Below are 24,428 nucleotides of genomic sequence, written 5' to 3'. Positions count from 1 at the left end.
TGGATTTTCCACCTGATGACTCCTTTAACAAAATGTGATCTTACCTTTAGGACTCCGGGTGAGTTGAGGCCCCCTTGTGGCTGAATTAGGAAACTGCTGGTTCAGCAAAAGAGATTCTATATTCACATAAAACAAATAATATGACAAATTCATTTAACTTGCACAAGCCTGGGCAGGGCCTCTGTGACACAGCAGAAGTTTTCAAGTGGACAGACGCTCTGCAGGAAGACAAATAAAGGACATAAAACCTCTGATAGCCTGGAGTTTGGTCTTGGGGGACTGGATGCAGACTTTTTTTTAGACGTTTCTGAGCAGAGCCAAGAAGCTGTCGGGGAATTTTATTGGCGGAGGCAGAAGAGCTGGACGCACCTCGGCCACGTCACAGCGTCAAAACAACAGCAGCAGGGAGGGATCGCCACGGCAGGCTTTAATGTGAGAAGGAAAGGAAAGAACAGCTCAGTCTAATGAAGGTCTGTCCGCCGGCGGCGAGGCTCCGGAGCAGAGAGACGTCCGCTGGCTCCGGCTGCAGGTTGGAGCGGCTCCATGGGCTCACTTAGTGACGGACGACCTCCGCTGCAGAGCGGAGGACTGATGTCAGAGCAGCCGGAGACTCCTCACAAAGTCATGGGGGGGCCGAGAGAGGAAGGGGTGTGACAGTAAGACTGGCTGAGCGCCAATATGTCCAAAAACTAATACATCGTTAGTCCAAAATAAGTCCAAAACTAATGCATCACGAGTTTTCAACAATAAGTCCAAAACTTGTACATAAAAAGACAGAAGGGACAATGAATCCACGACTTGTGTATCATTCAGCCAAAATCAGTAAATTACTCAAATAAAATGAGTCACAAACTTGATTAAATCCGGTCAATAACGAGATTAAAACTCATAACCAGTCCAGCTTTGCTGTTAAATGACTCAACTTAATGAGTACACATATTAAAAGTAATCTGGATATTCTCTTTTTCCACATGAATGTCAAAAGTATCGTTACCTGACTGTGTCTCCATTTGATTGACAGCAGGTGTTTATCGCCCCAAGAAGCGCGCGTGCAGTCCGATGCGCGCGCACCGCAGAAGGGGGGCGGAACCGCCCGCATCTTGGCCCGGTGCTGCTGCTGCCGCTGCTGCAGACCGGAGGCGCAGGGCGCCATGCAGCCGGTGCAGCCTCCTCCTCCTCTCCCGGGAAACGCTCACCTGAGCACCGCTGCACGAGCCCCGCGGCTGAGCCTGCACGCGCTCATCGGGTGACGCTGTCAGGTGAGTTTCCCCCCGAACGCAAGCTTTTACGCGTTTATCTCATTCCAGGAGCGCAAATTAACTAATCAACTAACTGTTGTCATCGGTATTGACGTATGTTATTCAGATTTTGTCATACTTCTTTATTTATAAATAAAATAAATTAAAATAAAACTGCACTGACATTCATCGTGAGGCGTTCAGGGACCCGCACCTTTGTTATGATAATGTTGAACTTTACGCAGCAGAGAGGAGGAAGCTTGGTTCGTCTTTTTCCAACAGTTATAAATACAATGAAACACTAATACTATTACTAATAATAGCATGTGAAAATAACTAATGATTAATCACAACAACAATAATAATGCATATTTGCTGTTCGAAAAGGAGTGGCGAGAAGCAAAGTGAAAGTTTTTCTGCGTGTTGAAGGTGATGAGCTGAATCATTTTACTTATTCGACAACTCTCAAAGTCAGAATTCCTCGTTTAAAGGTCCCATGTTATGAAGAATTCCCTTTCTCATGGTTTTCTAACAGTAATCTGTGAGTATGAGGCTCCAGAAGTGAAGAAAAATCTATCTCCCTCACTTACTGCACCTTTTAGCAAATGTGTGCTCATACAGGCCAACTAGAGATTTGCCCTTCATGACATCACAAGGGGAAATAACTCACTTTTGACTCTCCCACAGAGTTTCATTTTGCGCTACTGCCCCCTGCTGTCCGGCAGCTCTCAGCGACTTCTCCTGGGCCCGATAGCTGAGGAAATTCATGACGGTCGGTCCGGGCGCTGAAGACCTACATCTGAGTCTTCGCATAGTCTTCCAGTCTGGTTTCATGTCTGTCAAGAGACCTGGTCCTCCCAGCAGATGTGGTCTCTGTGCCTGCTGATGGAGTCCACAACACCTCCAGTCCTCCTGATGATGATGATGATGATGATGGCGTCTGCAGTGTTGGGTCACACCTGCCCCAGGATCTGCCACTGCTCCGACAGGGACGGCCTGGTGGTCCAGTGCACCTCCCGGGACCTGGACCGCGTCCCGCCGGACCTCCCCAGGAACACCGCCGTGCTCCTGCTCTCCTCCAACCACATCCGCCGCCTCCAGAAGGGGGCGCTGGCAGACCTGGCCCTCCTCCGGGAGCTGGACCTGTCCCACAACGCTCTGGACAGCGTGGAGGCCGGAGCCTTCCAGGGGGTCTCGGAGGACCTCCAGACCGTGGACCTGTCCCACAACCAGCTGAGCGGTCTGCCCCGGGACACCTTCTCCACGCTGCGGGCCCAGGTCCGGCTCTCGGGGAACCCCTGGCACTGCGAGTGCTCCCTGCAGGAGGTCCTGAGGGAGCTCAGGCTGGACCCTGAGACCGTAAACCGGGTCACCTGCTTCTCCTCGGTGCGGGACCAGTACGTGGGCCAGCCCGTCATCCAGGTCCTGGACTCGGGAGTCAACTTCTGCAACTTCCACCACAAGACCATGGACCTGGCCATGTTCGTGGCCATGTTCTGCTGGTTCTCCATGGTGACCGCCTACATAGTCCACTACGTACGACACAACCAGGAGGACGCCCGCAGACACAGGGACTACCTCAAGACTCTGCCCACGGACTACCTCCAGACCCTGCCCAGCACCTTGCACCTCACCAAGGACTCTGACACAGCCAGCAGTGTCTGCTAGTCCTGTAGGGTCTGCTAGAGTCCTATAGTGTCTGCTAGTCCTGTAGGGTCTGCTAGTACTGTAGGGTCTGCTGCAGTCATAGACATATGCTGGTAGATCGTTCACCTTGTGTACTGTAGAGCCTCCAAGTCTACACCATATAGTAAACGTTCTATTAGAGTAGACATACACAATCTAGAAGAGATCTATTACTGTATTTCTATGTATTGGATCATTCTGTGTTGAAAATCCCCTCAAAAAAAGCACCAACACAATATGAAACTTAACATCATGGCGAGCAGAATCGTTAGAACACCCGACGACTGCGCACATAACTCCCATGCGTTTATTTGTTTTCTATATGATGAATTGCCCTCGATATTAAACTCCTGGCAGATAGAGAAGTCTGGTTGTGGTAAATTCCTGAGGTGGGGCTCATGAACACCATGGAGCGTTTTCAAAATTGTGTGTTCTAGTTTCATTAGAACGGTTTCCGTTGCTGGATTGTTGAGGGGGCGGCGCTCTGGTGCCCTCTACTGGCCAGCAGCCACTAGAAGAGGTTGGTGTTATGTGTGTGTGCGCGCGTGTGTGCGTTACAGGAACAGAGACATTGCAGACGTGTGTGTTGACACGTTTTTACTGAACGTCACATTTGGTCTCCGTTCAAAAGAACTTCCTGTATTTACAAATACAAAGGCGACGCAGAAACTCGACAATTAAAAATGAAGATAAAAATCTGAACTAAGGCACTTTGGGTGACGCCCTCGTGTGAATCTCCTCAAAATCAGCGGAGTGATAAATAGGCAGTGTACAAAAGATAAAGTGCAACACGTGGTGGGTTCCTCGGGCCCGTGCGTTCCTCTTCATCCGGTCCGGTTCGGCTCGGGAACGTCCCTTCGTCAGCTGGACGCCGTCCGTCCCTCCGTCAGTGCTTCTTCTTTTCAACCGCAGCGGTCAGCACGGCGCCTGGGCTCAGAGAGCCGTCTCGAAGATGACCACGGCGCCGTCCTCCAGCTCGGCGTGACCGTTCGCCACTTTGGGTCGAGTCCGGCTGTTGTACGCCTGAAACCACAACATCTCCGTCACAGCAGGTCCGGAGGACACAAACGACGGCGTTACGATTTAAACCGCGAGGATTTTTTTTTACCTGTTTAGCTGCCGCCAGCAGAGTCGCCGCCTCGTGTTTCCCCGTCTGCTGCACCATCTTGTAGAAGAGTCCCTCCTGATCTTGGAGCAGGACGTGCGGCTCATCGTAGGCGCAGACCCGCCCCGCGTCCAGAACCTGGACACGCAAAACACTAAGTCTCCCGTACAAGCGTCCAGCACTTCCAGTGTCAAAAACAATGTGTTTTCCCCATTTCCCTGGAGACAGCGTCAGAGTGGCGTTTCACTCGTTGCCATGGATACTGATTCGGCGCGTTCTCAAAAAGTTGTGTTTTATCTGTTTCCAGGAGTCAGAGCAGTTTCAAAAAGTTGCGTTTTTCCCCATTTCCATAAAAATGGAGTTGGAGAGCTCTCAAAACATTGCGTTTTTCCTGTTTCCATGGAGACGAAGTCAAAGGACCTTCAAAAAGTCGCATTTTGCCAGTTTCCAAGGAAACAGAATTGGAGTGTTTTCAAAAAGTTACACCCCTGTTTCTATTGAGACGGAGTTGGGAATATTTTCAAAAAGTTGCGTCTTTCCCCTTTCCACGGAGATGGAACATTTTCAAAGAGTTGCGTTCCCCCCCATTTCCATGGAGGCGGAGCGTTTTCAAAAAGTTGCACCAGGACACAGTACATTCATCTACTCTAATGCCGTTTTCGCAACATTTTCAGGATCTTCTGCCTTGATCCACACAGTAAATATCAGTGGGCCTAAACTAGAGCCTTGTGGCACTCCACGGTGCATGGTGGACGAGTTCTTGTCAAGAACTCTGTGAGTAGTGAGTGAATCTTTAACCTTTAAGGAACCTTAAGAACGTTGATCAATGTGAGGAGAAGTTGCGTTGCCTCACCAAGATGCGGTCGCTGTCGATGATGGTGTTGAGCCGGTGAGCGATGGTGAGCACGGTACAGTCCCTGAACTTGTCCCGGATGGTTCTCTGGATCAGCTCGTCAGTCCTGCACACGGACAGGAAGCAGCTCAGAGACCTGATCCAGACCGAGTCAGGCCCGCTGGCCGAGGGGGGCGGGTTCCTCACCTGGGGTCCACGTTGGCCGTTGCCTCGTCGATGATCAGGACACGGTTCTTCCTCAGGATGGCCCTGGCCAGACACACCAGCTGCCTCTGGCCCACGCTGAAGTTGGACCCGGACTCGGCCAGAACCGTCTCCAGCCGGCCCGGCAGCTCCTCCACCACCGACCTCAGCTGCACCTGAGGACCACAGGACTCTGTGAACCAGGAGGGTCTACAGATAACCAACGACAGTGAGGATTCTCCACCGCTACCGATTCGACTGGTTTTTAGTCTTTCCCGTGACGTGTTAGTACCCGATACCAGGTGCTTTTCTAGTATCTCCTCAACCGCGGTTCCGAGCGAGCTGATTCCAGCAGACAATGTGACGTCGGCAGGCCAATGATTGGCTGAGGTGTGACGCCACGAGAGTACGGAGAGCGGCTCGTTCATAAGAGTAAACCCCGCCATTTCTGAGTCGCCTCCCTTCGCCTTGCCTCCCCAGAACTGTATCACCAGGAAGCGCCATTTGACTTCTAGTCCTCACCTCCTCCAGAGCCGTCCACAAGTCCTGGTCCGAGTGCTGGTTGAAGGGGTCCAGGTTCTTCCTCATGGAGCCTGTGAACAGCACCGGGTCCTGCAAACATAATTCACAACGTCTCACCTGGGTCCGGAGACCAGTCTAGATCTGGAGACCAGAACACCAGGCGGGCGCCGCAGGTCTACCTGTGGGATGATGGACATCTTCTGTCGCAGGTCGTGGAGGCCGATCTCTGAGGTCAGGACACCGTCGATCCGGATCTTCCCCTCGGGCTCCGCCAGGCGGAAGAGAGCAGAGACCAGGGAGCTCTTTCCGGCTCCGGTTCTGCCCACGATTCCCACCTGGGGAACAGACACAGGGAGTCAGTTCCTGCTGGGGCCTGAACCCAAGTCAGGCGTTCGGGGTGAGGGGAGGGGTTCCTACCTTCTCCTGGGGGCTGAAGGTGGCTTTGAGTCCGTGGAGAACCGGCGCCGTGTCGGGACTGTAGGAGAAGACAACCTGGTCCATGGTCACCAGGCCTCTGCTGGGCCAGCCGGGGGGAGGACGCTTCTCCGTCTCCCAGGGGGCTTCACTCTCCAGCTGAGTGTACTCCACCACCCGCTCCACCGAGGTCATCTGATGAACACACGCACAACTTTTGAATATTTTGATAAATAAAAATAATTAATGCTGAATAAACTCTTAAATAGTGAAAATAGACCAGGAAGTGTTAAAAGTACTAACTTTTATCCATCTGAAATGATCTTCACTCCAGTGCTTACTTTGTATTTTTCATTACACCATTACTCACTCTGGATGTTTGTTTTTTTTCCTTATCGCCATAACCCTCGTCATGAGATGTGCCGGTACAGGACAGGATGCTACAGGTTTTTGTGCGTTTCCACTGACCAAAGCTTTGGTGCCAGGAGGGAACGGGGCGAGACAGCTTTACGTGCGTCTCCACCAACAAAAGTTGTGGATGGAACCATCGTCGCCCCTCCATTGAGGTACCTTGCAGTGAAGAACGGGTCTCCAAAGGAGGAGCAAGAATGCATCCGCCTGCTGATTGGTAATGACGATCCTCAATCTGGACCTTATAAACCCCCCCATTGTTTACATACACCGCTTTGTGCACGCTGCTTGTTTTGCTAGCTCGGGTTTATTGAAACGTCGGCCTGCAACACGGCACTGCAGCCTTCCCTACTGAACCCTACCATCCCATACTCTACCCTACCGTCCTGTGCTGTACCCTGCTTTGCTGACCCGGAGCGTTTCTCACCATGTTCTCCACCTCGGCGCTCTGCCGGACGCCCCACTGGAACATCCCCATCAGCGTGACGGAGTAGGAGAGCGCCAGGCCCACCGAGCCGGCGTCCAGCTCTGTTGGAGGAACACACACACACGTTCAGGAGCAGCGCCCACACACACACACACACACACACACACACACACACACACACACACACACACACACACACACACACACACACACACACACACACACAGACAGACAGACAGACAGACAGACAGACAGACAGACAGACAGACAGACAGACAGACAGACAGACAGACAGACAGACAGACAGACAGACAGACAGACAGACAGACAGACAGACAGACAGACAGACAGACAGACAGACAGACAGACAGACAGACAGACAGACAGACAGACAGACAGACAGACAGACAGACAGACAGACAGACAGACAGACAGACAGACAGACAGACAGACAGACAGACAGACAGACAGACAGACAGACAGACAGACAGACAGACAGACAGACAGACAGACAGACAGACAGACAGACAGACAGACAGACAGACAGACAGACAGACAGACAGACAGACAGACAGACAGACAGACAGACAGACAGACAGACAGACAGACAGACAGACAGACAGACAGACAGACAGACAGACAGACAGACAGACAGACAGACAGACAGACAGACAGACAGACAGACAGACAGACAGACAGACAGACAGACAGACAGACAGACAGACAGACAGACAGACAGACAGACAGACAGACAGACAGACAGACAGACAGACAGACAGACAGACAGACAGACAGACAGACAGACAGACAGACAGACAGACAGACAGACAGACAGACAGACAGACAGACAGACAGACAGACAGACAGACAGACAGACAGACAGACAGACAGACAGACAGACAGACAGACAGACAGACAGACAGACAGACAGACAGACAGACAGACAGACAGACAGACAGACAGACAGACAGACAGACAGACAGACAGACAGACAGACACACACACACACACACACACACACACACACACACACACACACACACACACACACACACACACACACACACACACACACACACACACACACACACACACACACACACACACACACAGACAGACACGGAGGAGGGTCCATACGGTCTCGGAGCAGCAGGCAGCCGAAGGTGGTGATGGTCACGAAGATGGCGCAGATCCCGTCGAGGCGCACGGCGAACCACCGGGAGGTGGTGAGGAAGAGGAACCAGGCCTCTGTGGAGGAGGAAGAGCAGACAGGAAGCTTAGAGGCTGCAGGCTGAGAAGGAGGATGAGGAGGAGGAGGAGGAGGAGCAACCTGAGTGCAGGTCCTGGTGGGCGTCAAAGATCTTCTGGAAGCGGTCCTCGGCACCAAATGCCCGAATGGTCCACAGACCCTGAAGAGACGAGGACAGGTGGGAGAAGACGGGACTCCGAGCTGCGGGAAACAAAGAAAACCGTCAGATTCATCTTCACCCTGCTGCTTCTGGAAGCTCCAGGTCGACTCACTGGTGGCCTCCAGACGCTTGATGTTTCTGGATGTCTGCAGGAAGTAGCGGCGCAGGAAGACGAAGACGATGAGGAGCGGCAGCACAGGGAGCAGGACCCAGGGGATCACAGAGGCCGCCACGGCGATCACCCCGATGATCTGCAGGAACACCTGAGGAGAGGAGGAGGAGAAGACGGTTTGGTTCATAAGGTACTGAGTCTTCTCTCTTCAATAGAAGCGGGTCCTCATCCAAGATGGATGCCTGTAGCGTTGGTACGCAAGGATACAAACCAGGACCGAGTTTCCACAAAAACGATTCACATAAAAATGTGTTTTTTTTGGTTCATCGTTTCAGTAAAATTTTATGTTTACGTGGCAACGTTTTCAAAACAATGTAGTTGGCATGTTGGGCCATGAGTTGGCGCTGTTGCTTGTTTCTGTAATTAAACCACACACACATGCAGCAGAGAATACCATGGTTTCCATGGAGACGGAGTCAGAACGTTTACTAAAAGCTGCGTTACCGACCGTTTCCATGGAGACGGGGTGTTTTCATCCTTCTTTCCGCAATAGAAGTGGACTGTCAACTAGAAAACTACCAAGTCCCAGGAGTACAAGGACCGGTTCCTAGTGTTCCAATTTTAAACGATTCCCTCATCGATTCTTTCAGGTGCGAATGACATCACCACGAATGACATCACCATGCCCGTTGCACAGCTTGCGCAAGCTATAACATACTCATGGTGTAAACCAACGCCCAAAACGCTACGGAAGCTTTGCACTTTCACTTGGAAACGTGCGCCCCCACCTGAATGAAGTCCACGAAGGTCCAGGGCATCTGAGAGTCCAGAGTCCCGATGTCCTTGGAGAAGCGGTTCAAGACTCTTCCTGAGGAGGGGACACGTAGTCACATGGTCAGGGGGGGGGGGGGGTCACACGCTACCTGTTCCTCCAGAGGAATCGTTCCGTTGGCCGATGCTCACCGATGGGGTTGACGTCGAAGAAGCGTATGGGCGTGCGCAGGATGGCCTCGAACATGCGGTTATGGAGGACCTGCGCGCACTTGACCATGACGTTGAACAGGATCATGTTCCTCATGAAGCCGAACACGATGGTGGCCAGCGTCAGGCCGCCGTAGATTCCCAGGTAGAAGTCCAGCTCCAGCTCCTGCGTGGCGTTGCGGACGACTGTGGCGTTAACGTTGGCGTCCAGCTTCTCCTGCTCGTCGGCCCTGAGGGGACGAGGACACGTTGAGACACTACAAACAGGAAGTAGTCCAGGGATCTGGAGAGAGTGCTTACCAGTGAGCCAGCCACCAGTCCTGCATGATGTACGCCACCTGTAGGGGGACAGGAAGTACGTTAACAGACTTCCTGTACGAGGCGAGAGTCTCCAGAGGAACACGTCAGTACCTGAGCCAGGAGGTTGATGAGGATGACGAATAGCAGGAGGAAGACGCTGGCGCCGGCCTTCAGGTAGGCGACGTACAGACCCACTCCGATGTTTCCCTGAGCGCGACTCTCCTCCACTAGCGCCTGAACCGGCAGCTCGGCCTGACCAAACAAACGGAACCATAAAATAACGCGTCGTCGTGTTACCAGAGTCCTGGACGGTCGACGAAGCCGACTAACCGGAGCGCAATCTCCGTCTTTGACCGAATGAACGGACGAGGTGTGCGACACCACTGAATTCTGGGACAGCGTGCGGCTCCTGGAGAGGATGTCCTGCTGAGACGGCGGCTCCTCCTCCTCTTCCTCCTTCCTCAGCAGCGAGGTGAAGTCCACTCCGGAGCGCTGCAGCTCCGCGTACGTCCCCTTGGCCACCATGTGACCCTGACACAAAAACATCCACCCCACCATTACACCTGGGACCACTGCTCACTATTTTAACATGAAAAAAAAAAAAAAAGTTAAAAAAATGTTTTAATCAAACATTTTAAAGTTTTAAAAATTAAGAAATAAAAAATGCATTTAAAAAAAGCTAAGCATTAAATCACTATAATACCTGTTTGCATTTCTTATTAAAAAATGTAAGAATATTTGTTTTATTTAAAACCAAATTTTAAATATTTTTAAAAATATAGGAAAAGTGTTTAAAAAATTAATAGCAAAAGTCTTATGCAAATTGGCATTTCCCTCATTTTTAGTCTTTATGTAAATTAACATTCCAGCACATAAAGTAGCATTGTGGCATGTCCAGACTGTCTGTACTTAAATTAACAAGTCTTTATGTAAATATTCCTTTATCATATTCAGTCTGACTTGCTGGTGTGCCCGTCGTTGAGGCTGTGCCCTGTGGGGGGCGCCGCAGCCAGGATGCCACCCACCTCCTTGAGCACCAGGATGTGGTCCGCAGCCTTCAGGTACTGCAGCTGGTGTGTGACCAGGATGCGAGGTTTGTTCCTGAGCAGGCCGCAGATGCACTGTTCGAACAGGTGGCGTCCCACCTCGGCGTCCACCGCGCTCAGAGGGTCGTCCAGCAGGTAGATGTCTGCGTCCTGGTACACCGCCCTGGAAGTCCAACACGTTTAAACTTCAAAATAAAATCCACACAGCTCAGACATATTTCACTTGGCGAGCATTGATGATGTTTCATCCTATTTACACCTTCCATCTCCTTTTTAAGCACTTTTTCATGTTTTGGGGAGTTTTAAGTTACTTAAGTTTTACTTTTTAGTCTTCCTTAGTAGTTTAAGCTTTTTTAACCATGTTAGAAATCTTTGCCATTTCTGTAGTTTTTTTATTTTTTTATTTTTTATTTTTTTTTTTTAAATCAGACTTGGCTATTTCAGTTACAGTGGCTTGCAAAAGTATTCATACCCCTTGAACTTTTCCACATTTTGTCACATTACACGCCACAAACATAAATATGTTTTATTGGAATTTTATGTGAAAGACCGACACAAAGTGTCACACAATCGTGAAGTACAAAGAAAATTATATACGAGTTAAAATATTTTTCACAAATAAAAAAACTGAAAAGTGCAGCGTGCAAAAGTATTCAGCCCCCTTTTCTCCGAGTGCAACCAGTTGCCTTCAGAAGTTGCCTGATGACTGCTGAATGAGGTTTGTTAAGAGAATATTGGGGAGCAAACAGGACCTTGAAGTCCAAGGAACACAGCAGACAGGTCAGAGGTCAAGTTGTGGAGAAGTTTAAAGCAGGGTTAGGCTATAAAAAGATTTCCCAAGCTTTGAACATCTCACGGAGCACTGTTCAATCCATTATCCGGAAATGGAACGAGTATGGCACAACTGCAAACCTACCAAGACACGGCCGTCCACCTAAACTTACAGGCCGAACAAGGAGAGCACTGACAAGACATACAGCCAAGAGGCCCGTGGCGACTCTGGACCAACTGCAGAGATCCACAGCTCAGGTGGGGGAATCTGTCCACAGGACAACAATTGGGCGTGCACTCCACAAATCTGGCCTTTATGGAAGAGTGGCAAGAAGAAAGGCATTTGTTAAAAGAAAACCATAAGAAGTCCCGTTTGCAGTTTGCCAGAAACCATGTGGGGGACACAGCAAACATGTGGAAGAAGGTGCTCTGGTCAGATGAGACCAAAATGCAAAATGTTCTGTGTGGCGGAAACCTGACGCTGCACATCCCCCTGAACACACCATCCCCACTGTCAAACATGGTGGTGGTAGCATCATGCTCTGGGGGTGCTTCTCTTCAGCAGGGACGGGGAAGTTGGTCAGAGTTGATGGGAAGATGGATGGAGCCAAACACAGGGCAATCTTGGAAGACAACCTGTTGGAGTCTGCAAAAGACTTGAGACTGGGGCGGAGGTTCACCTCCCAGCAGGACAACCGTCCTAAACATAAAGCCAGGGCGACAATGGAACGGTTTAAAACAAAACGTATTCATGTGTTAGAATGGCCCAGTCAAAGTCCAGACCTAAATCCCATCCAGAATCTGTGGCAAGATCTGAAAACCGCCGTTCACAAACGCTCTCCATCTAATGTGACGGAGCTTGAGCTGTTTTGCAAAGAAGAATGGGCAAAAATCTCCGTCTCTAGATGTGCAAAGCTGGGAGAGACATACCCCAAAAGACTTGCAGCTGTAATCGCAGCAAAAGGCAGTTCCACAAAGTGCTGACTCAGGAGGGCTGAATACTTTTCAGTTTTTTTATTTGTGAAATTTTTTTAAAGTCATGTATAATTTTCTTTGTACTTCACAATTGTGTGACACTTTGTGTTGGTCTTTCACATAAAATTCCAATAAAATATATTTATGTTTGTGGCGTGTAATGTGACAAAATGTGGAAAAGTTCAAGGGGTATGAATACTTTTACAAGCCACTGTATCTGAGCCATTTTAAACAAAAATAGCCGTTGGTGATATTTTTTACGTTTACCCTCTCACTGGCTGAATCCTTCGCCTGTACCGCTAAATAAAGTGTGCCGAGTCGTGTGATGACGGAGTGGACGCTACCTGGCCAGGTTGACCCGAGCCTTCTGCCCCCCGCTGAGCGTCGCCCCCCGGTCCCCAATCAGGGTCTGGTCTCCGTCTGGCAGCAGCTCCAGGTCCTGAAGAGGACAGTGACAGCTCGAGACCAGAACCACAACCAGAACCCCAGCCAGCGCACTTCACAGTCCAGTCAGATAGAGTGACTCGGCAGTTTCTTGTCCTCTGAACCTGGTCAGAGTTGAACTGATTAAACAGTCTCCAAGCCACAGATAAATGATTCATTAATCTACGATTGCAACACGTTAGCATAATCACGATGACTGGGTTTTTGTTGTTGTTAGATAGCTTGTTTTATAATTCGAGCCGACGCAGGTTAATAAACACTGAGGTGGCTGAAGACCGCCGACTCAGCACATCTCAAACATTGAAATTATTCTGCTGAAGCCCATAGGACTCATGTCGTAATCATTTTTATCGATGATTGTGTTTCACAACATCACTCAGCCAATAGTTAGCGATTAGCCTAGCGTCTCACCACTCTTGAGCGCGCAGGCTCAGCCGATAGTTAGCGATTAGCGTAGCGTCTCACCCTCTTGAGTGCGCAGGCTCGCAGCACTCTCTCGTACTTGTGCGGGTTCATCTCCTTGCCGAACAGGATGTTGCTGCGGATAGTTCCGGGGAAGACCCAGGGTTGCTGGGCAGCGTATGTCAGCTGACCTCTGACCTGTAGCCGGCCCTTGGTGACGGGGAGCTCGCCCAGGATGGAGCTGAGCAGGGACGACTGGATAGAGGAGGAAGAACTGGTTTTAACTTGAATAAGGAACAGTAAATAAAATTTCAGTGTGGAGAAGAGAAGAAGCGTTCCGACCTTGCCGGCGCCAACCGGTCCGATGACCGCCAGCAGCTGATTGGACCTCAGAGTGAGGGAGATGTTCTGGAGAGACGGAGCGTCCAGACTCTGAAACACCACAGGAAACTATTAAATACTTGTCACTCAGTGAAGTGAACAAACAACGAGAAGTCAAAATTAAACATGTTTTATTGTTATGAGCTCTTCATGATCTTGTTACGACCGGCACCTTGTCCCAGTAGCAGAGCAGATCCTGGACATCCACCATCGGATCCGGTTTGTCCTCCTGCTGCAGTGCTGCGCCGCTTTTAGCGATCTCGTCCAGCTGCAGGAAGTCCTGTGCACAGCGAAATGACCCGTTAGCGACCTTGACAGACGATCCTCGATGCACGCGGCGGCGCCGTGGTTAAACACCTGGATCCTCTGCACGCTGACGCGGCTCTCGAACAGCTTCTCCACGGCGCTGGGGAAGAAGAGCGTGACGGTGAGGCGCACGGCGGTGTACAGTGACACCGTCACAAAGACGCTGCTGGCCGAGATGCGGTTCCCCAGCATCACGTAGAGCGTGAAGGTCACGAAGAGGATGATCTTGCTGGCGCAGAAGAAGGACGCCATGTTGAGGCCTCGCAGGTACGAGCTCTTCATGATCTTGGAGATCTCCTTCCTGGGAAGACACGTCGCGGTTTTAACGTGAGGAAGACTTTAAACGGGACGCTACAAACGTTTGAGACGTTACCCTCGGACTTCCGACACCAGCGCGGCGAAGGGCTTCTCCCAGGCGTACATCTTGATGATCCTCATCCCCGAAACCACCTCGTTCATGGTGCGGATCCGGCTGTCGGTCAGGACCGCCGTCTTGCTCCTGCACAGGACCGAGAGAACAAACCCTTAAACATTGTTATTATTTTGATACGAGAATGTTTTGTTGACCGGTCCTGAATTTGGAGAAGAGTCTTCTAAACAGGGTCCCCGTGGGCATGAGGAACAAAGGGACCATGAGGAACAAAGGGACCATGAGGAACAAAGGGACCATGAGGACGACCACGGTTTCTACCTGAACTTGGAGAAGAGTCGTCCGAACAGGGTCTGGGTTGGCATAAGGAACATGAGGACCACCATCCCCGCCAGGCAGGACGGCCCGATCTCGTTCCAGAGGAGACCCACCACGGCCGCCGCCTGCAGGGGGCCCACCCACAGGAAGTGGAGGAAGATGGTCACCTGAGGGAGAGGAGGGGGTGATGAAAGTTCTTCTCACAGTGCTGACGTCAAACACCACAGCAACAAACTGATTGAAAGCGACTCTGGCAGCTTCCAGCGGCTTTAATCTCCTTTTTATTAGCGGAGTTAATTAAAGCTCGTAAATCTCAAAAGCAAACTGAGAATCGGCTCGCGGAGGAGAAAAGATAGGAAAGTGATTCACAGCAGGGGCGACATCGTCTAGAACATCTACTTCTAGTTTCACAGTTCAATGGTTAACATAATAATAAATATATATATGTTCTAAAATTATAATATATAAATCATTTTAATAGTTTTAAAATAAAATGAATATGAAGAATTATAATAGATAAAATGTAATAATACAAAATGTTTTATAAAATATACGCATACAAACCAAATTAATAGTTGTAAAATAAAATGAATAACATGTATAATTACAATATTTATGATATACATTAATAAATAGTTGTGATAATGCAATAATAATATAGCATACAAGCAACGGCTAAATCTGGTACAAAGCATCTTTGCTTTAAGATAAATTTTTTGTACATGTTCCCTGAAAAATAAACAAATACACTAATAAACAAAAAATAGAACAAATATCTAATATATATATATTTTTTTTAAATGTATATAATGTATAAAAATCATTTTAATTACAAAATTTAATTCATATGAGTAATCATAATTGTGATGCATAATAATATAATGTAATGACAATATACAACTAATATATATTTATTTAAATAACTACAAAGATAGTTACAAATAAAAACAAATCCACATTTTTAATACATTTCAATCGTAATTGCTATGAGATAAAATGTATTTCAAACAAAAATAAAGATTTTTTTTTCATTTCTTTTGGAGATTTTAGTGCATCTGGCGTTTCCCTGACGTTTGTGCGAGCACGTACTTCGTCGAACTTGTTGACGTCGTTGGAGAGCAGGTTGACGATCTGTCCCGTGGTGGTTTTGGTCATCGCCGAGCTGCTGAGACTCAGAGCCTGACGAGACGGGGCAACAAAACAGTTTCAAAGTGGAAAATGAGTGAAAGAATTCCGTTGGTGGATTATCTCTAAAGCAGCTCTTAGCGGATCACAGGACCCATGTTGGCAGAACATGAGTCCCCCCCCCCCCCACCACCACCACCACCATCCTGACCTTGTTGTAGATCATGTGACACATGGCCACGCGGATCTTCATGCCCATCCTCTGCACGTGGTAGAAGTAGAGGTGGTGGATGAGCGCCAGGCCAATGGTGCAGGCCGAGACGCCGGCGGCGAAGCCCAGCGTCCGGTGCAGCGCCGCCGTGTCTTCCGGGTCGTAGGTCTCGAAGTACTCGATCATTTTACCCATGAACACCGGCTGCACCACTTTGATCACCTCCTGCACAGAGGTGCCAGTTGAGGTCAGTAGAGTGAAAACGGCGAAAGTCGCTCAAACAGTTAATATGGCTTAAGTTCTACAACGGTACATGTCCTAAAACGTCTATACGGCTAAAGGAAATAGCTAATTCGGCAAAATTTCTAAAAGGAGTAAAAACAGGTATAAGTAGATTTCTAATAAGATATAAAAAAGACCAACTGCAAAAAAGGGCTCAAACGCTCTGAATTCCTAAAAGGGGTTAGATTAAGTGAGACAGCGAAAATTGCTCAAATGCCTGACATTGCTAGAATTCGTAAAACTAGAATTGGATGAACAGCTTCAGATAAAAGAGGGTCAAACTTACAAAATGCCTGAATAGCTTATCGGGCTGGAAATGTAAAATAAAAATAAAAGAGTTTTAATTGCCAAAATGGCTAAAAAGAACTGAAACCTGAAAAAGATCTTAGAATTCTTCGGTGTTAAATGTCAGAAACAGAACAGGAGCTAAAGTTCTGGTAAATACCACAGAACTGCACGTACAAGTCCCTATATTTTGTGTTTTGCAGCTTCAGGCCAATTTTGGTTGAAAGAGGCAAAAACGATGACCGAGGTTCTCCTCGTAGTAAAAAAAACATAACTTCCTGACCATACGATGCGTACGATACGACACATAAGGCACATTACAATGCTCTATGTATGTATGGAAACACATCAGCGGCGCAATACCACCAAGGCTCTTCTTTGTTGATTTTAGTTTGGCTTTTGATCGGGCCTCTCAAAGCCCCGAGCCAAATCGTTGAACTTTTAATCTGAAGACAGAATGTCAAGAGTAGAAAAACACGCTTCCTCCACCCTAAAGGTATGTGCGTAGCCCTCTGTTCTACACTCTGTTCACACATGACTGCTTCGCTTCCTTTCCTCGTGAAATTCGCAGACGGCGCCACAGTGCTCGGACTAATCAACAACAACAACAACAACAACGACGAGACGGAATACAGGGCTGAAGTACAGCACCTCACGTCATGGTGCGCTGGGGGAATAATCTCGTACTGGACATCAAGAAGACCGAGGAGATGAACCACCACCCTCGACCTTCGTCAGGCTCCTGGGAGTGAACATGACTGAGGAGATGTCCCGGGGCATCAACGCTGCCTTCAGTGGTTAGAGAGGCGCAGCAGTGCCTCTCCTACCTGAGGCAACCGAGGAACGCCAGGCAGCTGATGGTGAACTTTAACACCTGAGCCATCAGCAGCGTTCTGACGTGTGGATCGTCGGTGTGGTTCTCCGGCGGCACTAAGGCCGAACAGCAGGCGGTGAAACTCACGGGGACCGCCAGTTTGGAAATCAGCAGCATCTGCACCACCTGTCGTCTGAAGAGAGCGCGCAACATCGTGCCTCTCCCTCCCCTGTACCCTCCACCCATGGAGAGGACATCAGAAATCCACACCCCAGAAAAAAAATAATGATTAATGCAGCCGAAAAAAAAGAAACACAGTGGACTCCGTGTCTGGTCACATTGTTTTGGCAAATTAAAAACAAAGTGACATCATGCTCTCTGTGGCCCAATCAGCAGGCCCCGAGCGGTGATGTCACCGCTTAGGCCTTCTTCAAAAACCTCATAAAAGCACCTTGATAAAAATAAGGCCCTATTATTACATTTTCTTTCTCCTACAACATCCTATTTTGGGTCGTGTCGCTCCAACAGATTTTTGCAGCATTTACGACAAAGCGTTTGAATCATGAATCTTGGTACCCACAGTATGACATGATACGTACAGTACAGTACGATACATGTGACAGATAAACTTTAACTAACTGACCTCCAGCAGCGTGAAGAAGCCCAGCACTGAGTACGGCTTCCAGTAGCACTTGATGATCGCTCTGGAGAGTCGAGGTTTCTTCATCTCCTTGGTGGACTTGAGAATTTCCAGGTTCCAGAACCTGACGAACAGAGAAACCAGGCCGCAGCGTCAAACAGAGACTTCACTCCCCCCCCCCCCCCCGACAGGCTATGGCCGACCCTTCTACCCCAACCCTACCGAGATGTTTAAGACCGGCGGGTGGAGGGGGATTTGCCGTAAACACACACTTATGTAATTATCATTTTGAGGAGATGAAATGCGATGGATTTCTTCTGTTTCAGAGAGGAACCAAACTGAAACTAAACAACTTTACAGTTTTTAAAAGATCTTCAATCACCGACGAGACTGTGCTACTCTGTGAGCTCTGTGTTGGGACATGTCTTTAAAACAAACATGACCGTTGGCATCTTTCTTCTTTTCCAACTGCTCTCTTATCTCAGGACACAATAAACATGTAATTACCTTATTACGGAATATTCCACAGAGGAAAATATGTTCAAATAACTCTTGAATGGCATCCTAAATTCAAAATAGAAATAGCTGCTGGCGAAGGCGTCGTGTGCAAAAGAACAAGAGACGTTTTATTCAAACAAGTTCAAAGAAACGGAAATGAAGCACAGACTCCCAAGACATTGCACTTGAAAAAGGTCAGATAACCGCACGGTCGGACTGGAAATAGGCGGCTCTTCCGCCATGGCCGCATAAAAAGAGAGATCCCGGATTTATTAGCTTCCGACAAAGATTTAATAGGCAAGTGCAACGCGTGTTGAACGTAAAACAGAAAGGGCAGCGAGTGCAAAGAGAGGAAAGTCAGGCAAAAATTCAACAATGCAAGTTAGAAGCCGCAGAGTCCACGACAACCAGACTACGTTATTGACGGCGCTAACGCGGGAAGACGACGAGCTAAATTTTCATTTACAACTAAAGCTCGTTAGCATGTAGCATGAAGGCTTGCGACTGTGTGAGCCCGGAAACTTGTTAGCATGTAGCATTGCTACTGTGTGAGCCCCGAAGCTAGTTAGCATGTAGCCTCGCTACTGCGTGAGCACTGAAGCCTGTTAGCATGTAGGACGTAGCCTCGCTTCTGCATGAGCCCCGAAGCGTTATTACTGGAACAGTTCAGCGAATTGTGTTTCTGAAAACATTTAAAGCGAGAAATAAGCTGCGCAGTTGAAAAGTTAAAACAACTCTTCAGAGACACGTGGCTGTTGTGGGGGGCCTGGCCTGCAAGTTTGAGAACCACTCGAATTTCTCTGACTCCACAGCCAAACTTTGTTCTTTTACTTACGGGAGTATGTGGGGGCCTTAACGGAGTGGGTTTGTTTCGTGTGGTTGAACACGTTTGGGTTTTGTTCTCAGATGATATAAGGCGATATCAGCTCAACATGGTGTCCTTTGCGTTAGTATCATGATAACGACCGGCCATAATTCAAAGACCTTGCTTTTATTGTGTTTTCTCATCATTACATAGAACCCCCCCCCCCCCCCCCCCCGACTCGAGTCCCCATAAATCTTTGACGATCTCCAATCAGAGCGACTCCACCGTAGCCTCTGACACGCTGAGATAAACCCGACGCTTTATTCCTCCTACAGTTACGCAACAACGGTTTATTGAGAGATGTTGCTGAGCGCTGCCACAAAAACATGTGACCGACAGTAACTGTGAACAAATGTCAGCCGGTTTGTTTTACTATCTGGAGGCTGTTCAATAATAAGACTGAAACAAAACCCAAAGATCTCTTGAGTTATCTACCAATACTATTTGTTCTGAATGAACACGGCGATAATCAGTGGACTTGGTATTCAAACGTTTTGAATACCAAACACTGCACACTCCAGCAGGCCTCTAGGGGCGCTGTGACTCACCAAGTACCCCAAAAAACACAGAAGAAGACACGGAGCACATAGAAATTTAGAAGTAGACTCCTGCTCATAGACTTCTATAAAACTCTGAGTTATATAGGTCTATGCTCCTGCTCCTCGTCCGGCTAGTGTCAGTCGCTACTGCAGCGCCACCTGGAGCATGTAGTCCACCATTGTTGGGGTTATTAGATGACATCACGGACCGCGGTGGGGAGATGACATCATCGTTTTTCCAAAGATGATCATCTTTGCCGTTCACACCTCACAGCCGAGCCGGGATTTTAGAATTTCACCACTCTGGGACTCGTGTTCAAAAAAAAAAAAAAAGTTTTCGGGATTCTAAAACGCTGCCTCGAGTGGATGATCAGCCAAAAACTGTGCGTTTCCGTGAACTGGCGTTCTCACGTGGACGGTCCCTGAATAAAACAATTTTAAAAATTGAGCCAGTTTAGACGCACCAAGATGTGACCCAATCAATTACAGTGGATCGATCCCACAATGCTTTGCAAAGTGACGTTTGCGGTCTGTGACATGCGCGCAGAATGAAAGAGTCCTTCCTTTGTTCAAGGTAGAATCAGGAGGTGATGAGCACGACGCTTTTGTGCCGGATGTGGCACGGGTCCACATGCTGCTTGTACTTTCCTGGCTTCAGCCGCACGACAGTCGACTCTGGACGTGTAAAAATAGAAAGTGTCGACCAAAGCGAATGTATTTCCACGAGGTGGTAAACGGAGCTCAGAGAAACGTACAAACAGCTTGTTGACCACACGTTACTCTAGAGGTTAGCATGTAGCGTGTTAGCATTGCGTGTTCAAACTCATGGAAACGTCACAAGAAGTCCCGACATACGATTAGATAAATGCCAGATTAAAAAAAACTGGGTCGTCTTTAAAACTAGAACGGGCACTCAGTAGAGCGCATACCTTCGCCAACGCTTCATTTGTCACCATGGTAACCAATGGATTACAAGGTTATTTGATCCACCACATCACTCCTTCCATCATTTGTCATGGTTGTTTGAGTTGCCTCATGTCGTCACTGTTTGACACTGATGTACACACACTTTGTAATTTCCATGTGATCGGGTCAATAGTTTTTGTGAAAAGACGGTAACAATACCTACATACATGTCAATAAATAACAATGTATGATCCTTTCCATCTCCGCTCTGGGAAAACAATGTTTCCGAGACGGTGGAATGAGGAGCAAACCAGAATATTCCCACGCTGACTCAGGTTACGTGTCGGCAGGAGTTAAGAAAGCAAGGCCTTGAGTCACACCAGGAGCGACACGCTGAGAAACTGAAACCAGCACCTCGGAATGGAACAGGAGGCTTGAAACGCAGTCAGGGTGTAAAAAAACCAAAAAAAAAACAAAGGGCCAAGAGCGAAATCCTGAGGAACGCCTCGAGATAAATACCAGCAGAGACACAAAGTCCTGTTGTCTGAACAACAAATTCAAGGGTGTTACCGATATGACACACTAATGTATAGAAGTTCCAGAACGTGTACCGGTATCCGCCTGCACAAGTACCAGTCAAGGTGTTAGTATTGGTACCAGTATAGGCGTGCATCGGTACCAGTCAAGGTGTCAGTATCGGTACCCGTATCGGCCTCCAACAGTATCAGTCAAGGTGTCAGTATTGGTGCCAGTATCAGCCTGCATGTGTACCAGTCAAGGTGTCAGTATCGGTACCAGTATAGTCCTGTATCGGTACCTGTCAAGAAGCCAGTATCGGCCTGTATCAGTACCAGTATAAGCCTGCATCGGTAGCAGTATAAGCCTGTATAAGTACCAGTATAATATTGTATCAGTACCAGTAGCGGCCAGTATTAGTACCAGTACAAGCCTGTATTAGTACCAGGATCAGTAAATCTTTCATGACCTTCAATAGAACAGTTAATTTTGAACAAATGATTGGAATTTATCTAAAATGACCTGCTGATCTGACGCAGACACAAGCTATTTAATAACTTCTTCCAGGAACACTGAAATGAGCAGAGAACAAAAAGAGGAAGTCCGGATTGCCCAAATTCTGTGAAGTTTTCTCAGAAAATACAGTCACTGCCAGATTCTTGAGGAAACTCAATGTGAGCGACAATTTTAAAAGAACTTGTGGTTTTACACACAGACGATGCATTCGGTCTCTGAAAGGTCGCACCTGACCGTTAACATCTCTTTCCCAAAGCAGAAAAGAAGCCTAAGAAGAATTTTTTAAAATTCCGGTCCATAAGTTGAAGTGTCCTTGAGCAAAACACTAAATCTCAAACTACTCCCAGTGGACTACATCCTGCGGGTGGAGCTGCAGGAGCTACTGATGCTCATCGCTTTAATAAGGCCAGACGTCAGATTTGCCGATTTCTCAGTTTTCGCATGCCCTGGTGTTCTTCTCTGTTCTGGTGCACTGCTGTGGCAGCGTTACAGCGCCACCTGTAGTCCTGGCACGTGCGCTACATCGTGGTGCCGTGCGGACGCCGATGTTTTCTGTCCAGACGGCAAACTTTTTAAGAACGACAGGAAGAGAAAAACTATGGTTTTGGCTCGTGTGGGCGGAGATTGAGTCGAGCTGAGTCCTGCTAGAACTGTTTAAATAGAAAAGCGCCATTTTTATACTTTTTTTTTTTTTTACCTCTGCAGGTCCTGGCCCAGCTTCTCGGACCGGTCCTCGGCGAGCACCTGGAACATGTCATCCTCCTCCAGCCGGCGTTTGTGGCCGGTTCTGAACAGAGGGTTGAGCCACCTGACGGAGAGAAGATCGTTCCATCAGCGTCAATGCAGGACATTCTTAACATGAAGCGTTGAATTCGATTATTCCCGGTTGATAGGGTTCTATTTTTTTTTTTTTTATAAATTTAGAGTGTAATCTCACGACTGGACATTTTTCTGAATGAGATTAAGTCTGACTTTATTTCTGCATTTAGTCCATGAATGAATATTTTCCCTCAGAATTATGACTCTAATCTCAACAGTTTCACTTTTTTCTCAGAATTGACATAACTCTCAGAATTTTTACTATTTCTAAATCAGATTACAATGTATTTCTAACTTTTTTTTTTAATCCAGATTATGACTTTTATCTCAGAATAATGATTCAGATCTCAGCATTTTCATATTTTTCTAAATCAGATTAAACCAGTTCTATTTTTTACCTCATAATAATTCACACTTTAATCTCTGAATTCTGATTTTAACCTAAAATTGTGAAAGAAATTTCTAACTTTTGCTTTGAATTCACACCTCAATCTCTGACTTTAATCTCAAATTAGGACATTTTCCCATCATATTTCTTAAGTTAGACACAGAACCACTCATTTTCCACAGAATTATGACTAATCTCAACACTTAAAAGTCAGATTTCTGACTGTTTCATGGAATTATGACACTATTTTTAAATTGTGACTTTTTTCAAGGTCAGGATAAGTAAGTTTGAACGTTTTCTCAGAATTCTGATTTATTCTGCAATTGTAGCATTTTTTTTAAAATTAAGACATGTTTTAAAAAAGTTTCCTCATAATTCATACTTCAATCTCTGAATTCTTACTTTAATCGCAAATTAGAACTTTTTCCAGTCATACTTCTGACTTTATTTCGAAACTTAGGCTCTAATCTCAGAGCCAGGTATTTCGCCACAGAATTATGGTTCTAAAATCAATATCTTTGTGTTTTGTATTTTTAGCACATTGCAGGAGTGGACTAGAGTGTATATCAGTTTTTTCTTCAATCTATACATAAGTAAATATTGACGTGATGTACTTTGAGGCAGATCGTGGAGTTCACAGGAACATAAGTTGCATAAAACATATACTGTACAGTAAATAATACCAAGTATCTGGTCCTTTAACGTGAGGTGGTGGCCGCGTTCCATTTCGTGGGTGAGCCTCGTCTGTTCAAGCGGATACACGGCCCCCAGCCTGCTCGCACGCGATATGACACTAAATAGAACCCCGCCAGGTTTAATTGAGCCTCACAATGCCCAGGGAAACTTTGACATCCAGCGATTAAACTCCCGTTTCTCACCCTGAAAACCCTCAAATGACAAAGAGACGACACCGCGCCGACCCTCGGGAATCACTCCCAGGCTCGTGGGGAGTTTGTCGCCCCGCATTCGGGCTCTTAAAGCGACCGATGAAAGTGAAGAAGGAAGTTTGGGATGACGCTTAAGCTAACAGAGGTGCGTTCACGTACCAGAAAAAGATCCGGGAGACGAGGTTCGCGCTGGCCGCCGGGTTCGTCTTGGCACCTTTGCCCATTTTCTCCATGGTGGTCCCGCTTTCTCACGCGCTCGGTGCGGCCCGCCTCGCTCCGTGTGCGCCTTTGCGGGCTATGTGGCGCAACTTTGGGAGAGACACATGTTGGGAGGAGGTGGGTAAACCCCAAGGTGCGTTACGTATCCGCCGCGGCACATGGACCCCAGGAAGCGTCACAGGAGGCGGGTTCACAAGACCCGCAGTCGGAACCACCTGATTGGCCAGCGTGGTGCGGCGCCGCCTCTGATTGGCTGGATATGCG

The 24,428-nt window shown here is 47.9% G+C and overlaps 2 protein-coding genes across 2 annotated transcripts; one reads left to right on the top strand and one right to left on the bottom strand.

Moving 5' to 3' along the window:
- Window positions 1-1,021: 1,021 nt before the first annotated feature.
- LOC308127908 (leucine-rich repeat-containing protein 3-like) lies at window positions 1,022-3,283 on the top strand. Its single transcript, XM_080493318.1, has 2 exons — window positions 1,022-1,259; window positions 1,926-3,283. Exon 2 carries the CDS (start codon window positions 2,103-2,105, stop codon window positions 2,904-2,906), a length of 804 nt encoding a protein of 267 aa, XP_080349444.1. The 5' UTR covers window positions 1,022-1,259; window positions 1,926-2,102; the 3' UTR covers window positions 2,907-3,283.
- A 220-nt stretch (window positions 3,284-3,503) lies between these two features.
- Window positions 3,504-24,299, bottom strand: abcc4 (ATP binding cassette subfamily C member 4 (PEL blood group)). Its single transcript, XM_080493253.1, has 29 exons — window positions 24,105-24,299; window positions 22,549-22,659; window positions 18,015-18,135; window positions 15,991-16,215; window positions 15,744-15,833; window positions 14,658-14,821; window positions 14,340-14,465; window positions 14,018-14,267; window positions 13,833-13,940; window positions 13,622-13,711; window positions 13,343-13,534; window positions 12,778-12,872; window positions 10,667-10,850; window positions 9,972-10,172; window positions 9,753-9,893; window positions 9,642-9,679; window positions 9,324-9,571; window positions 9,149-9,228; window positions 8,361-8,511; window positions 8,170-8,289; window positions 7,977-8,087; window positions 6,840-6,940; window positions 6,005-6,196; window positions 5,767-5,922; window positions 5,588-5,677; window positions 5,069-5,241; window positions 4,883-4,988; window positions 4,033-4,167; window positions 3,504-3,947 (listed from the first exon to the last, which is right to left on the bottom strand). Exons 1-29 carry the CDS (start codon window positions 24,176-24,178, stop codon window positions 3,858-3,860), a joined length of 3,963 nt encoding a protein of 1,320 aa, XP_080349379.1. The 5' UTR covers window positions 24,179-24,299; the 3' UTR covers window positions 3,504-3,857.
- Between the last annotated feature and the right edge of the window lie 129 nt (window positions 24,300-24,428).

The sequence above is a fragment of the Lipophrys pholis genome, assembly GCF_963383615.2.
Source record: "Lipophrys pholis genome assembly, chromosome: 23".
Lineage (NCBI taxonomy): Eukaryota > Metazoa > Chordata > Actinopteri > Blenniiformes > Blenniidae > Lipophrys > Lipophrys pholis.
This window is presented reverse-complemented; position numbering and strand designations above follow the sequence as displayed.